The sequence below is a fragment of the Protopterus annectens genome, chromosome 5.part0 (genome assembly GCF_019279795.1).
Source record: "Protopterus annectens isolate FY-2018-M chromosome 5.part0, PAN1.0, whole genome shotgun sequence".
Lineage (NCBI taxonomy): Eukaryota > Metazoa > Chordata > Ceratodontiformes > Protopteridae > Protopterus > Protopterus annectens.
This window is the reverse complement of record NC_056735.1, coordinates 364,084,788-364,102,720: the sequence shown is the minus strand read 5'-3', so window position 1 is coordinate 364,102,720 and position 17,933 is coordinate 364,084,788. Positions and strand designations below refer to the sequence as shown.

The 17,933-nt window shown below is 41.4% G+C and overlaps 1 protein-coding gene across 1 annotated transcript in view; it reads right to left on the bottom strand.

Moving 5' to 3' along the window:
* Positions 1–17,933, bottom strand: part of USP9X (ubiquitin specific peptidase 9 X-linked) — a 5,037,693-nt gene that overhangs the window by 786,105 nt on the left and 4,233,655 nt on the right. Inside the window, exon 38 of the mRNA XM_044071835.1 lies at positions 15,258–16,008. Coding sequence (XP_043927770.1) covers positions 15,258–16,008 — 751 coding nt within the window. The remainder of the gene's footprint in view (positions 1–15,257; positions 16,009–17,933) is intronic.

The following is a 17,933-nucleotide window of genomic DNA, read 5'->3' as shown; positions in this document are numbered from 1 at the left end:
AGGAGTTAACTGCAGAAGACACCTGGAGGAGCACTCGGCTGCAATGTACGCAAGTCAGTATGCCTGAATACACCCTCAGAAGCCAGTGCCTGCACAGTGGCTCCGGACCCATCCAAGGTAGAGACATCCGCAGGTTCCACAGTTGAAGCATCTCGCGGCATGCCAGACTCCAAATGGGACACAGTAGAGGCCTGTGAATCAGAAGTAGCGGGTATCGGGCTGCAAAAGCACCTCACTGAGTGAACTGGCTTAGGAAAAGCGTCGGCAGTTCTGGACCTAAGTGGCCTGTCTCTCTCTATCTTTGCATTTTTTCGGTATGTCGGTAGTCGGAAGGCTGACCAAAGACATATCAGGATAACTGAACCGAGTACCAAAATGTTTAGAAGCGTAAATACACAGACGGCAGATAGATAGTTGTTTAAATAAGGCACAAAACCAACAGTGAGGTACATCGTGGTTAGGGCCTAGGCAAGGAATACAGTACGAATGAAAATCTTTATGAGGTATTTGCTTTCCACAAGTAATGCAATTATTTATTTTTACTGACATCGGTTAAGAGCAAGAAAAAGTTTCCCCAACAGGGTACTTAACTTTTAGTTGAAGACTTCGGTTCTGAAACTCGAAAATGAAAATTTCAGGAGTCGGCTGACCAGCACTTGCAAACTGCTTCTGCTTCGGGCACCGCATGGCAAGAAAGACTGATGTAATGGCGTCGGCTGCATGTTTTATACCCCTGACTATTTGACGTCATGGAAGAAGGGACAGCAGCCGACGCAGGACCAAAGACTTTGTTAATCAGGCCGACTGAGGGCTACCTGCAAGCAGATAACCCAAATGTAATGACTGCAACAGTGAAACACAAAGAACATATATTTGTTCCAAAATAGTACCCCTTAAAACCTCAGGATTACTGCCATGACCAATTTTAAAAATGCATAGCCACAGGACTAGTTTATCTAACATTTCTAATATCTTGCACATGTTCCTATAATCTCACAATATAAAACAAATTACAAGGACATTTCAAAGCATATATAATTCCTTCCATATAGCAATATTTCCCAGTTGAATGCCAATTAATCCTATCAAAGCTACTTGCAACATATTTACAAATGGAACATTTCATACATTTAAATGTTCCTTTAACTGACACTTCCCTATATAAACTGGCTTAACAAATTTACTGTGCATAATAATGTCCCTAATGCTCCTCTCCTTTCTAAATGAAAATATTGGGGTAACTCTCAAATTGTTTGCAAATTCCTTAAACTCAAGTAAGAAGCCCCAGAAATATTTAATAATATTAACCTGTTCAAAATAAGTAACTACATAAACTTCCCACTATAATATTCCCTATTGTTAGGTTTAATGACTACATACTTCCTGGTATGAATTTCAGACTTCAATTTTTCAATTAACTCAAAATACGTAACTATCATAACCTCTATTTAAAAACATACATACTTACTATACTGTACATTTCTTGTTCCAATTCATCTTTGTCCTTACACAACCTACATACCCACAACTCCTCTCCATAAGGGAGCGCTTCTAACAAATGGGGGGATGGCAGTTGTAACCATGTAGAAAATTATTCTCAAATTTTTGATGAACTTTAACTTTGATCTTACCACTTAATAAACCTTGTAGATGTACATCTAAAAACACCACTGAATCCCCAAACTGAATTCCATCAAATTTTAGATTGAATCTATTGTTATCCAAATGTTGTGGAAAAGACTGCATATATTCAAAATCTCCCATTACATTAAAAAAAAAAAAAATCTATAAAATCGGAAGTACCACTGAATTTTCCTCAAGTGGAGAAGGGCCAGACCAGTGGTATCATCAGAATCATGGATATCATCAGTCCTACAATTTGTAGGAATTCTCTTGCCAAGGTGATGTTCCTCCTGGAGAGTTCCTGAAACACCATGTGGTGTGACAGGATCTTGTGTTAAAGAAAAAAGGCCATTCTTTTGTCGGTGTCAATTAAGCATCTCAAAAAGACGCTTCTTTGCAAAGGTGTCAGTCACGACTTACAAATGTTCAACTGTAGCCACAGCTAGGAGAATAAGTTTGAGATCTTCTACAGTGATTCCAAACACTTGGAAATAGACTGTGCATAGATCAGCTGGTAGTCCAAGTAAGGAAAGATCTGAATGCCAAGAGTCTGATAGTGAGCCACTACCAGAGCAAGGCATTTGGCAAACACTCAAGCTGCAGTGGAAAGCCCAAAGGGCAATGCAGAGAATGGATAATGCAAACCCGACATAACTAAATACAGTATCTCTTGAAGAGATGAACAATAGGGATATAAGAATCCTTCAAGTCCAAGGTCACCATTAAGCAGGAGTCTGGAAAAAAGAGGAAGCACTGTCTGCAGAGTGAGCATCTTGAACTTAGAGACCTTGACAAAAGTATTCAGAAAGGACAGGTCCAACACCAGTCTCAGAGACGGCTCTTTTTTGGGAACCAGGAAAATTGTGGAGTAGAAACCTTTCATTCTTTCTGAAGGAGAGGCCGGTTCAATTACCTCAGAGTCCAGCATTTGCCATTCTACAGGAAGGAATAAGGTCTGATCTGGCAGATGAGGTGGAGGGACCCACTTAAATAGAGGCAGATGTTTCCTACACTGCCACCTGTAACCTCTGCCAACAATGTTGAGCACCCATATTTCAGAAACCATCAACTGTCAGGACACCTTGTTGAGAGTCAACTTTTGAGATGGGGGACCCAGTGGGGGACATGAGAAAGATGGGTGCTGCACCTTGGCATAGTCATAGGCTAGAAGGGGGGGGGGTTAACCTTTTTTGAGAAAGGAACCCCTTTTGTGAGGTCAGGCAGAGTTCTGCCTTGCCATTTCCTCTTGTTGCCTTGGTTTTTGTTCATCTGGGACTTTCATTTGTTGGGCCAACAAAAATTATCCTTCTTAATGGAGGAAAATTTGGGAATATGGAACGTCTGATACCCCTTGCATCAGTTTTCCTCTGTTACCTTAGTGTTTAAGGATCTGATTAGCTGCTGTACCAAGCACATAATCATAATTAAATGCAGCATTCAAAATCACATCTTTTAACTCAACAGAAAAGTTCTGGTTAGCGAACCAAGCACACCTCCTTATCAGCACAAATGTTGCATTTCTAGAAAGAGAATTGTCCCCCTCCAAGGCAATCTACATGTTTTGACACTTGAGAAACACTGGAAACAATTTAACTTTGACACAGACAATTTGCTCAGCAGGTAATGATGCAGCAAATGCATCTAAACTATACATACACTTCAGCACAACCTTCCATATAAGTAAACACTTGTAAATCTACCATGCTGGACTGCTCCAGCTTCTTTCCCTGAGATTCTAGCCAGTTGCGTAGTTTATGTTATGGGGCTAGGTTTGATAAAGACAATCGTTTTATTTGAAGGGATTGCTGCGGACACAGAAGCAGGGTCCACAGACAAGGGAGCTTTTATCCAGGCATGACTGACACAACCTGAATTTATTAAAACATTTGAGGGAAAGACTCATTCAGCACAGAAGAACTGAATGCTTTCTTAAAAACATCCTCCAAAGCTAGGATCAATCGAGGGAAAGTTGCCACATCTGGGATTCATCTTCCAAAAGATCATAAACCTGCTGATGTCAGAGGCAAGGGATGATTGCTCCCAACAGAACACATCCCTAAATATAGCCAGCATTTGGGAAAAAGAAAAAGTACAGTTGTGTAGAAACTTACCAGAACAGTAGATGTCCTAGTGCACTGCAGACGTATTCCAAACAGTGGGTTACACGAGTGTAGACTCTCAGACTATCTCCAAGCTAGCAGCCTGAAGATACCTGACCGAGTGACTGCTCAGCTAGGAGAAGCAAAGTATTTAGTAAGGATCCCCCTCGGTTCTAGGGTCTTGCACCAAGGCATACAAAATGGAGAGAGATATTTAAAGAGAAGATGGTAACCAAGTAAGAGGAGGAGGATGGTGGGAAGGAATACTGCAGCAGTGATCCAGTAGGACATCTAGTGTTACAATAAGTCTTTACACAACTATACCATGCCTCAACTAAAATCACAATTGCAGTATTCCAAACAAGTGGGCGATTTCCACAGATGAAGGGAAAGTATCGGGGTTTGTCTAGTTGATATAGGAGCTGTCTAACAGGACAGAGGACCGACTTAGCGAAGGCCATCTTGGACCTTGAAAATGCATTGATCTTGTAAGGTTTAGTGAAGATGTGTAAAGACCACCAGGTAGCAGCTTCCAACATGGCTCTGGAGTTCACTCCGTTGTAGAAGGCCCCTAAAGATGCATGCCACTACCCTGGTACAGTGAGCCTGGGGGCATGAAGGGAAGGCTTTGTCATGCATAGAGTGTTAAAAGGAGATGGACTTACCAATTCACCTTGAAATGGTTTGCTTATATACTGCTGGCCCAGCTATGAATCCATGAATGGCTGATCAGACTTACGAATGGACTAGTCTTAACCAAAAAGAACCTCAGCTGTCTATGAACATCTAGTGTGTACAGGAGTCTTTCTCCCCAGTTTTGTGAGTTAGGGAAGAAAGCAGGAAGACTGATGGTCTGGTTGAGAAACTGCTCATTCACTACTTTTGGCACAGAGGAGGGATTAGCTGCCAGGGTCACCCTGTCCTTGTGAAAAACAAGAAAAGAAGGAATGGCCAGAAGTGCCTGTAGCTCTGAGACTCTCCTAGAAGAAGTGAGAGGCAGAAGCAGAATAGTCTTCCAGGTGCAGAATTTCAGATTCACTGAGGTTGCTGATTCAAAGGGAGGCAGACAAAGTTTTTCCAGCAAGAAATTGAAGTGCCAAAGAGAGACGGGTACTGACTTCCTTGGTGCTCCAAGATGTAGAACCCCTTTAAGAAATTTTGTCTGCACTCAGGTCTGAACATAAAAGGATGGCTGACAGGCATAAAGGAAAAAATGGTGGACAGTTGGGCTTTAATGGAGGAGATGGCCAGACATGCATCCATAAACTCACAGAGGTATATCAGGATTAATATCTAAATTGCTGGGGTCTTGTTTATTCTTATGGCATTGGAAAGAAAATCCCTGCCATGTGGCTATGTAGGATTTCCAAATGGTGGGTCTCCTTATTTCTTGGAGAACCTTTACTGCATCTTCTGAAAACTGGTGCCTGAGAGGAATCAAAACTATATCATCTGCAAATTTAGGTGTTAGGGATGACAAACTTAGGTGTAGGGATGACAGGTTAGGATGCAATAATGATCCTTGCTGCTAAGTGACGAGGTCCACCTTGAGTGGTAGTCTGCAGTATTTGCCCTTGGCTAGATGAAACAAAAGATGCAGACAATACTGTCTTGGCCAAAAAGTGGTGACTAATAAGAGTTTTGCTTTTTCTTTCTGGATTTTAAGCATAACTTTCTGAAGGAGAGATAGTGGGGGGAAGGCACGCAGACAGTCACAGGGTCCTGGTGCAAAAAGTACAGTTGTGTACACTTACCATAAATGTAGATGCTCGAGTGCATTCACTGTTGCAGCAATCACACTTGGGTTATCGGTCTGCCTGCAGGTAGCCCTCAGTCAGCCTGAATACCAGAGTCTTGGGATTTTTGCGTCGGATGCTGTTGCCTCTTCCGTGACGTCAGGTCGTCGGGAATAAAACATGCAGAAGACACCATTACATCAGTTCTTCTTGCCCCAGATGTCAGGAGCCCCCAAAATAGGAAGCAATCACATGGTGTGGAACACCTCCAGTGAAAAAAAAAAACATTTCTGTAAGTTATGGCCAAAAAAAGAGGATAGGTAGAAAGTAAAGAAAAGACAGGGGCTGGAGTAAGAGTAACCAGGACTGCAACAGTGAATACACTCGAACATCTACATTTATGGTAAGTGTACACAACTGTACTATGTTCTTCGTGTTTCACTGCTGAGTCATCATGCTTGGGCTGATTCCCAAAGCTGAGGAAGGGTGAAGGCAGTCAAAAAGTATTAGGGCTGGCTAGCAGGCCTTGTAAGACTGCTGTGGCAAATCCAGCTCTGGATTTAGAAAAGATAGGCTAGTGGTAATGCTTGAAGGAGGTGTGTACAGAACTCCAGGTTGCAGCTTCCAGGATGGCCTTGGTAGGGACTCCCCTGAGAAATGCTGTAGAGGTTGAGGTAGCCCTAGTGGAATGAGGTCTGATCCCCTGTGGGTTAGGTTTTCCATGGTGTTTGTAGCAGAAATGGATGTAGTGTGCTATCCATTTAGAAATTATTTGCTTTGAAATGGCCTTGCCCTCTGTGCCTGTAAGCAGGGACGTCGAGAGGCATATGCACTGTACTGATTTCAGTACAACTTATGTAGAAGGGGGGGTAGCATTTTAAATATTCACTTTTCTTTGTTTTCGCGCTTTACTGCACGATGACATCAGCGCAGCCAGTCAGGAGCTCCGCACATGTATTTCCGGCCGACCGGCCAGTTCAAATGCTTTTGGTCGAAGCGGGAGGAGGAAGCGTTATGATGTTGGTCTCACTTCATGCTTTCCGAGCGGGAAGCGGATTCGTTATGGTGGTCTCACGTCAGTCTTGCAACCAAGGGTGCCAGTTCAAATGCTTTTGGTCGAAGCGGGAGGAGGAAGCGTTATGATGTTGGTCTTTCATTATGGTGGTCTCACTTCAGTCTTGCAACCAAGGGTTGGTGAGTAATATGAAGAGTGAGTGTGTGTGTGTGTGTGTGTGTGTGTGTGTGTGTGTGTAAATGCCCCAGGTGGGATGTACTGGTGTGATTACTCATGGTGGTGTGGTAGGGAATACCTCAGGCTTGAACCCTGTACCTTGTAGGCAGGTGTTAAAGACCTGAATTCCCTACCCACCACCATTTGTAAAAAAATTGCAGATTTTTGCCTCATATTTGATCTGATCAATATCTGTATCGTATCTGTGGTTTTTAAATATTGCAATGCTTGAAATTTGATGGTGCAGTGGTAGCAACGTAGCATTGATGCCTCACAGCTGTAGGTTCTTGGGTTTGGTTCTTGGCTGGGGTGCCTTCTTTGTGGGGGGGGGTCTGTATCTTCTCCCTGTGTTTGTGTGGGTTTGCTTTTGTGTCCTCCCATGTTACAAAGACATGTCTGCATTATTTTTTCCTGGGCCTCTGCTGAGAATTGTGTTTTTTTTTTTTTTGTTCCAAGTCAGACTGTCCTGTTTAACAAATTGACAGGCATTTAAATTTCAGACTTCAGGTTTCTGAATGTTTACTTCCTTACATATTTGATGGTGCAGTGGCAGTATTGTTGCCTCACAGCTGTAGGTTTTCTGGTTTGATTCTTGGCTGGGGTGCCTTCTGTGTAGAGTCTGCATCTTATCCCTGTGTTTGTGACATAGTAAAACAACTTTTTATTCTAGCAATAAATATATACTAACACAACCTTTTTTATAGCAATTTAAGTTTATGACTATTTGAAATTTGTCCTTATTTTTGGGACTGTAATACCCTGTTATTGGCTTTGTCCAGGTTTTTTGTGCTAAGGTTGACAGCTATGGCAAGAACTGAATTCATTGAATATGTTTGAGGGCTGTATTCCCTCATTACTGGGTTTGTCCAGGTGTTTTGTGCTATGAGGTTGACAGCTATGGTGAGAACAGAATTCATTAAATGATAGCCATTTAAGTTTCAGTCTTCCTCTCTTTCACAAAGCAGGTGATTTGGCATAGTGGTATGTTGTTCTGACTATTTTGCACAGTGACCTTGGCAGTAAAATGTATGATGGTAACACAGCATTTTATTCTAGCAGCTTTCCAAGATTATACAAGCAATGTTTAATGTGTTCCTGTTTTTTGCCCTTTTGACCCACCCCAATAAATTTGGCTTTTTCCAGACTTCTTGTGCTGCAAAGTTGAGATGTAGTTGAGTATTGCGTAGATTTTACAAGGAACTGAGAGCTGCAGGGGAAGAGAAGTTTAGTGCTGATTATGCTAAGTCGGCTCACACTGCTAGTAGCACAAAATGTTGTGTACTTGCTTTTAATGCAGAAGGTTGTTGGTTCTACTCCCATAAGGGGTGAATGCTGCTGTACTGAAAGTTAAGACACTAACTATGAGCCTGTTATCAGTTTGCCATCCATTTCCTATTGCAATATTACTAGCTTATTAATGTAATTTAGGCAATTTATTCCTCAGGGGCATCAGACACTATTTTTCGGTGAAGTCATGAAATATAAAGGTGATTGCTAGCAGCAACCTCTTCATTAGTTAGATTTATTTAACGTGGAATTATTTAGATGGCTTTTATTTACTACTTCAGAGATTGTGCATATTTACTGATAATGGTGGACTGTAGAAGTTCGACTAGACTTTTATGATGGAAATGTTCTGAATTGGGCAATTTTGTTTCATTGTTTACTGGAAAAATGTTCAAAGCAATAGGAAGGTGTATCAAAGAGCACATGTATGTTTCATATTCAAGGGGCCTATGATTTAAAAGCAGCCCAGAATTAATTTTTATCTGCCACGGGTAAAATGTATTTTTCTTTGAATGTGGGTTTTAATGTTGTTTCAATGAATGTGAGTTTCAAGGGCAGAGAAGTTTTAATGCCAAGTTTGTTTAGCAGATGTCCTAGTGTTTGTGCTGTAAAATGCAAAATAAAACTTTCAAATGAAGTTCAAATCATCATAGAAGTAAATCAGTATGCACACTAGTGTTTATGGTAAATGGAGTGAAATAGCAAAGTAATGGATCATTGGAATGGCTGCAGGGGGAGGCTCCATTCGACCATGGTTTTGTGAGGGGGAAGGGCGGCAAACTTAGACAGCCCCAGCTGAACTATACCTCCCAACTGTCCAGATTTTCAAAGAATGAATAGAGTTTTTGCTTCTTTTTGGTTTGTTCCTCAATTTGTGGTTTTCTGGCAAATGATTTAGGAATTAAGTCACTAAATAATGACACACTAGTTTCAGACTTTATAACCTTCAGAAAAATGCATGCTAAAATAAGACATGTTCTATCAACTGTCCCAGTTTATACAACAGCAATTTTTAGTACTGTTTATATGTTCCCTCAATATATTTGGCCTTGTCCAGATTTATTGCATTAACAGGTTGAGAGGTACATGCAAATTGCTTTATAGAATTAGGCATAGCCAAACCTCAACTGTCCCTGATTTTGGCTCAAAATGTTGCTCTTCCCCTAATGATCCCTCCACAAAATAGCAATTTTGGAAGAAAACATAGAGGGTTTACTTTACTTTTATAAACAACTGTAGTGATCAGAGTTATACATTACTTTTATTTCAGAAATGCATCAGCTGCTCTAAGTTAACTGTGCTCATATTAAAATGGTGTCCCTCCTTTGACAGGTTCCCAGCTGTATTGTCTGGCAATTTTATATTTTTGCATCACATTTTTGGTCCGTTTTTCATAAAATTGCAGTTTTCTGGCAAATTAGTGGCAAATTGTTAAAGACTGAAGTTAGGAAATAATGCAGACATTTCAGTTTCAGATTTCATACCTTTCAGAAAATTCGTACTGATGCAAGACCTACTACTATTATCTTTCTAAGTTTAGAAGAGCAATATTTTAAAAAAATGTCCTTATTTTTGGGCCTTTGCCTCAGTTTTATTTATGAGTTTGTTGCTGTAAGAGGTTGTGTGTTTGTGTGTGTGGTAGGTAGCATACCTCTCAACTGTCCAAATTTTGCAGAATGTCCAGATTTTTTCCCCATATTTTTTGTCTGTTCCTCATAAATTTTGTGATTTTCTAGAAAATCATTGAAGGCTGAAGTTGCTAAATAATGACAGACATTTGAGCTTCAGACTTCATGTCCTTTAGAAAAATTCATACTAGCACAAATCCTGTTTATTCTAGCAACTTTCTAAGTTCACGAGAACATTATTTAATATCTGTCCCTGTTTATTTTAGGCTTTGTCCATATTTCTTGCACTAAGAGGTAGGTAGGGGTGTGTGTGTGAATGAAACATCCTAGGTTAGTGGTAGCAGGTGGTTAGTAATTTACTCAAGCTCAAAACCTGTACCTTAGTTACAGAAAACAAAAGCATAAAGTCTCTACCCCAACTACCATGCTGCATTTTTCAAAGAACTGACATTTCAGGTTAATTTTCAATTCAAGGAACCGAGTTTGAGTGAATTTATATTATATTACTGAAGAGGCATTACAGCAAATGCCTCTTCATCGACACTAAAAGAGCGAACCGTGAATTACGAGAATGGCTGTAGCTTGGCTGGGGAGGGGGGTAGCAGTTTGAGAGCTGTCAGTACAAATTTGAAAATCCTAGCTACACCCCTGCCTGTAAGCAAAGCTGACTAGTGGCTGCTCAGATTCTCTGAAAGGTTTAGTCCTGTCATGGTAGAACCTGAGCCATCTGTGCACGTCCAAGGAGTGCAGGATCCTTTCCCCTTTATTCTGAGGATTGGGAAAAAAGGTTGGTAAATGGATGGATTGGTTTAAAACCACACTGGATATCACCTTGGGCATACATGATGGGTTAGTCCTGTGGGAAACCCTGTCCGTATGGAAGATAATGAAGGGTTCCATAGCCATAAGGGCTTGTAACTCAGACACTCTTCTTGAAGTGATGGCTAGAAGTAAGGCTATTTTCTAAGAGGAATTTTATCTCTGCTGTAGCAGCAGGTTCAAAAGGGGGTGCGTGAGCTTCTCTAGTGCAAAGTTAAGTCCCCAGGCAGGAGTGGGAGCTCTCCTTGGGGGTGTTAAATTGTTAGCTCCTCTCAGGAGCTGTTTGATCAGAGGTTGGGAGAAGAAGGGTGGGCTCAGTATTGTAATGAGCTGAGATGGCAGAGGCATGAATCTTAATTGATGAGAAGGATAGGCCTTTGTGGAGCAGCTCTGCTAGATAATCTAGAATTTGAGGTAAGGTGGGCACGGCTGTGTCCTTTCCTTGTAACTGGCTCCAAGAACAGTATCTTTTCCATTTTTTCTAAATAGGACTTCCTAGTACTAGGCCTCCTGGCCTCAGAGATAACATCCAGCACCTGTTTGCTGAGGGTTGCTGGTGATGTATTCAGGGAATAAGCCAGGCTGCCAGGTTCAGGGTTTGCAGCTGAGTATGTAAAATCTGTCCCTCCTGCTGCAACTGCAGAGAGGGGGTATGATGTAGGTGCCAGGGTGGCACTGCTGTCAGACTGCATAGGAGTGGGTACCAGTGCTGGCGTGGCCAGTCTGGTGCAATAAGGATTGTCCTTGGCCTGTCCTGTTTGATCTTGAGAAGTACTTCTGAAAGGAGGGGCAGAGGGGGGGAGGCATAGATTGAGAAGTTTCCCCATGTAAAGGATAGGGCATCCACTTTCCATGCTTGGCTGTGGGGATTTCTGGGCAACATTTGCTCAGTTGATGGTTTTGGGGGGGGGGAAGCAGAGAGGTCCACGTCTGGTGTCCCCCACCTGTGTATTAGAAGTTTGAAAGAGTTGGGTTCCAGTTTCCACTCGTGTGGGTCCATTATATTTGTGCTTAAGTAGTTTGCCAGTGAATTTTGTTTGTATGGCAGGAATTGAGCTTGCAGGTGCACTTGACTGCTCAAGGCTGTGTTCCACAGAGCCATGACTAACCTGCAGAGTGGGTAGGAATGAGCCCCCCCCCCCCCGCTTGTTTATGTACCACAACTGTGGTGTTGTCTGTCTTCATCAAGAGTTGTCCTGGCAGGAAAAGGTATTTGAAGGCTGTCTGTGCATTCTGTACAGCTAGCATTTCTTTTCGATTGATATGCAGGTGAATTTGTCCTGGGCTTCATTTGCCTTGAATGCATTTGCCTGCCATGTGAGCCCTCCATGCATAGTCTAATGTGTCTGTTGTCAGGGTTTGGGCAGCGGGGGGGGGGGGGGGGGGTTAGTGAAAGGGAGACCCTTGTTGTGGTTGCAAGCCTCTGCCCACCAAAGAAACACTGTCCTTAGGCAAGTAATTATAGGAATCACTGTTTCCAGGTCCTGAGAAAGTTGACACCAGAGACTTTTTAAGTACCATTGAAGTTTCCTCATATGCAGTCTTGCATATGAAATTAGTAGAATGCATGAGGCCAAGAACCCTAGGGATTGGAGCATTTTTATTGCAGATAGCTTGGTTTAGGTGACCAGTAGTTTGAAGTAATTTGTCAAATAAACCTGCTTTTCTGGAGTGAGGAATGCCATCTGGGAAGCTGTGTTCAAGCTTGCTCCCAGGAATACAATCTTTTGGCTGGGTAATTCCTCTGGTTTGTAGGCACTAGGTAGGCACAGAGGTTAAAAGAATCTGCCTGCAGTTTTTCACTGTCTTGCCTTTCTGTTGTAGGGCTTTAAAAAGTATTTTTTTCAAAGAAGAATCATTAAGTTTCATTGAAGTCTTCTGGCATGGGTTGGCTGTGCAGCCGTGCACAGCTGAAAATGACAGCGCTGGTAGCAGCAGCTCTGGAAAAGGCCTCTAAAACATCATAATTACATTTCATACCATCTTTGGCTGAGTAGGCTAATAAAGTAAGGACAGTTGCTGTTTGTAATCTGGTCCCAGTAGATCCACCACTACCTTGTTTAAGGATTTGAGAATGGCTAACAGGTAACTTGGTTATCTTGGTTTGATAATTAACTGCTCTGAATGTCAGAGTAACGTATAACACTTTTTTCCATACCTATCCATTGCCCTACTGTCTCTGTCAGAAGTAAGGGCACTGGAGTTGGGAATGTTTATCGAATGAGAGAGAGAGAGAGGGGGGGGGGGGACTGCACAGGGATTTGCACTGGATTCTCGTACAAAAACTTAAGTTCATCAAAAACTTGTCTGTCTGGTCTTTTACAGGTAGGAGACTATAAATCAGGGATAGGCAAGGAAGACTGGAAAGCCTCCAGAACTGGATGGACAAATGAAGGGCTGAAGTGTTCATTTTCAAGAGCTGTAGTATTTTTCTGCACCTCTGAAATTTGTCAGAACTCTCACTCAAATGTTTCATGTTTATAATTCTCTCTCCAAATGAAGCTTCACCAACAGGAGAGACAGGGAAAATGCAGGCTATCATCAGAAGGGATTTGGCCAGGGGTGTGTATTTAAGAGGAGTACGCCAGAGAATGTTCAGAGACAGCCATCTTCTCGTCAGATGATGATGAATTCACAGTAATTTTATGGGGTGTGGGAGGATGGGCAGAAAACTAAAGAGGTTTCAGGGCCATGATTGCTTTGAGCAGGCTTTGAGAAAAGTCCATCCATTCCTTCCTCCTTAAATGGAAAGAAAATACATGCTTAGTATTTTGACATTTACTAGGTGGGGAGGTTCAGACGCCCGATGTTCCTCTGCTAACACACCAGGGATATCTTTTCTAACTAGAATCTGTGGGACTCCTTCCAGGCCCTCTGAAATTATAAATTCAAGGTTCACCTTTGTCAACTGGACCAGATTCCTCAAAGTCCTCAGACACGGCCTCTGGTTGGGTCACAGTAGAAGGCAACACACATGAAATCGGATATACTGTGGGTTGTGGAACATCAGCAGGCATGTTGGAATAAAAAAGGTAGAGTATCCGGCCTGGACCTTCTGAGTTTTTTCTTGTGGGGTGGAAGTACGTCCACCTTGGAGTGGGCCCAATGCTTTAGACATTGAGTAGTCAAGAAAGGGTCAAGTGAAGCCAAACAGGATCGCAAATTCTTCGAAACCAAATGATCATTTTGATAGATACATTACCTGCATTGGGGCTGGTGGCGGGACAGTCTGAGGATCTACACTGATATGTCCACCTATATACTCCTATACTTGCAAGGTGAGAACACGTCAGATGTACAACCTAGGGAAGATCAAGCTTTGGTGTTTAAAATACTGCAACAGTGATTTTAGTCAGGCCATCATCTGTTTGGGTTTTTGAACCTGCTCGCCCACAGGGAAATCTGAATCAGAGACTTTCAAAACCTCAGATTCCAGTGCTTTAGTGACTGCTGAAGTTGCCATTAGGTGGCTTTGGAAGTCAGACTCTGACAGAGTTTTTTTAGTTTTTTTTAAGCGCCTCAGCTTAAGAGGACCTGTGTGTGTGTGGTGAATGGTATGTGTGAGGGACACAGTATGGGTATTTTTGACAACTTCGTTTTTGTTAAATTTTATTTACATCTCTCGCATTGTGTTATTTTCTTTAATGATTAAACGGCTGTCTGACAACATGAGACAATTAACTGCTACACGGCCTTAGGATGCCTGAATCTACCAAGATGACAGAGACATACAGAAAATGCACATCTATTTTGTCTGGTCCTGTAATAGGGGTGGATGTTTAGGATTAAGGATTTGGTTTTAAAAAGTCTGAGTGTCTAAAGTGAAGTCAGTAATGTGGAAGTGCTTATTCTTACAAGTATTAAATAATATCCACTCCTGACCCCCATGGATGAATCTCTAGTCAACAAGAAATACAGTAGCTCAGTCAGCCACAAGTATGTAGAGTATGTGATTATCACTCAACCAGCTTACAATGAAGACCAGGGACACTGGAATCTTACATTCTTTGACTTGTTTGGGTCACAAAAAAACAGTAAGGAAGTCCAGTTACCACAAACTGTCCAATCATTCAAAAAAAAAAAGTATAAACAGGTACTTGGCAACAATATGCTTAGTTAAACAGCACAGCAAAGAACACATTTTGAAAAATTACTTTATACAATTTTTATACAACTGTATCAGTCAGACAGAAAAGATGTACCTAAACTCTTAACTAACTGAAAAAATAAAGCTGTCTTAAAAATATGCAGTAATCTTAATCAAAATAAAGCAAGCACAAAAATTAATTCAATCTACATTACCCATTTTATTCCATTCAGAGCTGGGAAGAGAAAGTCTCCTCTGACACTGGGCACAAGACTAAGGGCCAATTCTTTATAGCACATTAGTCAACTGTAGGACACACAAGTATGCACAGTTATGGGGTGCTGCAATTAATCTACAGTATAATTCTAGGATATGGAAGTAAACCAAACCACCTGGTGAAACTCCACACAGCCAAACGTCAAGTAAACTCTGCACAGCGGAAACCCAAGTTGAAAAACAAACTGGGCAAACAAGTAGTGTGACATAGTAATGCGACCTGATGCACCACTAGGCTGTACAAGTTGCTTTGACTACTTCAGAAACTCCTTAACATAACTGTACAGGATGGTGATGCATCACTGAATAAATGGGCTCTGAAGTTCCTTACACAGCATTTGACGTTTTGGACAACAATCTTCACCCATCATCAATCATTCACCTTCCTAGAACAAGTACGTGACCATTTACATTAAATATAGATGCAATACAGAGCATAAGTCTGTTTAAATATGCGGTCCACATACTAACCTGTAGGAGGATTTAAATAACTGCTGTTACAGGTTAAAATCTTTTTCATAAATTGGAAATATTCCAGGCTGTACTGCATACGACTATGCATGAACTGCACATTTTGTTTTCGAACACTTCGTTCAATAGCTGTAGGCATTTTAATCTGGTGAGGTTTTGTGTTTAATGCCAGCTCAGTGATGAATTTGACTAATTCACCATCTTTGTCCAGGGTGTCCATACGTTCATAGAAAAGGATGTAAGCATTCCACCATCTTTTCTGACGCCTGTATGACATACGCTTCATCATGTGATCAAATACCTCTCCCATGTATTCTCCACCAAAACATTGGTTTTTCATTTCTTCGTCATCATCCATTTTGCACTCTGTCACATCCCCATCATCAAACTTATACCATCGATTTTTTTCCCCATCTCCACCATTTCTTTGAATGATATAAGAGTAATAGTGTCCACCACTGGCTTGGCCACTATGTACTAAAACCCCTACGAGTCTGTATTTTGTGCTTCCTGGCTGCTCATTATCTGGCTGATCATTTTGTACTGACTGGTTTTCAGAATATACATCATCTCCCTCCTGTTTGGCTACTCCTGCCACAGTGTAAGGCTCCATATCCAGTTCTCGTGGAAATTCAAAATAGTCATTGAATTTAATTGCACATTCTCTTTCCCAGTCGTAATCAAACCGCTTCAGCTGGATGGCAAGGACAGGAGGCAATTTCTTAATTAGCAAACGCTTCACTGTATCAACCTAAAAAAAAAAAAAACATATAATTTTATTACCCGAATTCTAAAGAAAAAGTTAATGAATATGTACAAATGTCATAAGAATAATTTATAATGCGCACTCACACATCTCATATTCTTCCTTAATGAACTTACTGGATTGTCTTACTTGAAGCTTTTCCTAGAAAACTCATTAGCACACAACTATTACATTCATCTCATGACTTCAAACTACAACTTCATGTCTCTTTTTGGAAAAAACTCATGACTAGGCTTCTAAGGGCCCCAGGGCCATTAGCCTAGTAACCTCATATGATCCTATGAATACAAGGAAGGTTAAGTGAGGTACGACATGCGGAACTTCAACAGGTGCTAAACCTAAACTAAGATGTGCTTCATTACCACTTCAGGTAGATGCTTGCAGAATTTAAGAGAAGCATGATAAGTTACTCAAAATATTCCTTCTAACAAACATTCTCAAACCAGGATAAATGGTAGCTCAATGTCTGAGGTTTCTGGTTCACAGCTCAAAGAGGGGGTTCAATCCTAAAGTTTAATGTGCAATGTGTACAATTTCTTCCACATCTACACAGGTTTTCTCCACACAGTCTACTTTCCTTCCCTATCTCAAACACATGCAGATTTTCTGGACACTTAGAACTGTCCTTGTTAAGCATATTAACCATTGTAAACATAGTTACGGTTAAAAATGGTCCAATAATAGAACAGTTCACTAATGTGGTTAAAAAAATAAATAAATAAAACACACCTTGACAAACCATCATTGCTACAACTACAGAAATGTGGTGTCAGCTGCAAATTCATCTGTACAACCCTATAAAAACAGTAAGGCAGCCGGATGCTTACTGGAATGAGCTTGAAGCAATATAGAAGGGTTTCAACTAGTTTAGTCTATAACAAATATGTATGTAAAAGATAATCCGATGTCCTCACTGTCTTCTCCACTACTGGGTTGCAGAAATGCACTGAAGGAAGGATGAAAGTCAGTAAATTTAGTTCTCTGCAAACAAGGCCAAACTATAGGTGACTTCATCGAAGGTGCCCTTACTTGGCATCAAGTGAAACAAGTATCAGTAATATTCAGTGGGCAACTGTGCAAAATGCAGACTGTTAAGAACAAGTCCTTGCAAGAAGAACTTCACTTTATCATTATGTGTATTGTCATCCCCTTTGGTATAAACTCTGTACCCATGAACTACTATATAGCTGGTAGTGTACTTAATGCCGAAAATGTGATAAGAGACCATGGGACACAGGTGGACAGTAGTCTCTCCTTTGATAATCACATCGCCAAAGTGGTCAGGAAATCCTTCTACGTGGCTCATCTCATCACAAAAGGATTCTCATCCAGAAAAAGAGGCCATTGTTCCCCTCTACTCATCACTCATTAACCCATTATAGAGTACAACGCCCCTTTTGGTATGTACCTCACAAGACCATCTACAACAACTGGAAAGACCACAGAAATACCTAACAAAGAGGATTACTGGCCTCAAACAGATGCCCTATGCAGACCGTCATAAAAGACTACAGCTTTACTCCATCACATATCGCCTACTCAGGGGCAATCTCTGCCTAACATACAAAGCTATGTCAAACCCAGAGCTGTTGGACATGCTCCACTTAAGGAAATCCCAATCCCTCCGAGCTACACGCTCTAGGGACCTTAACCTTGTCACCACAATAAACAGAACATGCTGGAGGGATAAGATTCCTGTCCCAGACTTCTCATACTCTGGAACAGACTACCTATGTCAAACAGAGCTCCTCATTAGCACTCTTCAAGAAAAATCTTGATGATTGGATGGGAAATGGGAAATTCACCCCTGGGATCACTTCTGTGGCTCTGCTCGACAGGGGCACAGGAAAATAATTTTTTTGGGTAGCGAAAGCCAGGATACATTTTTTGGCAAGGCTTGTATGGGCCCA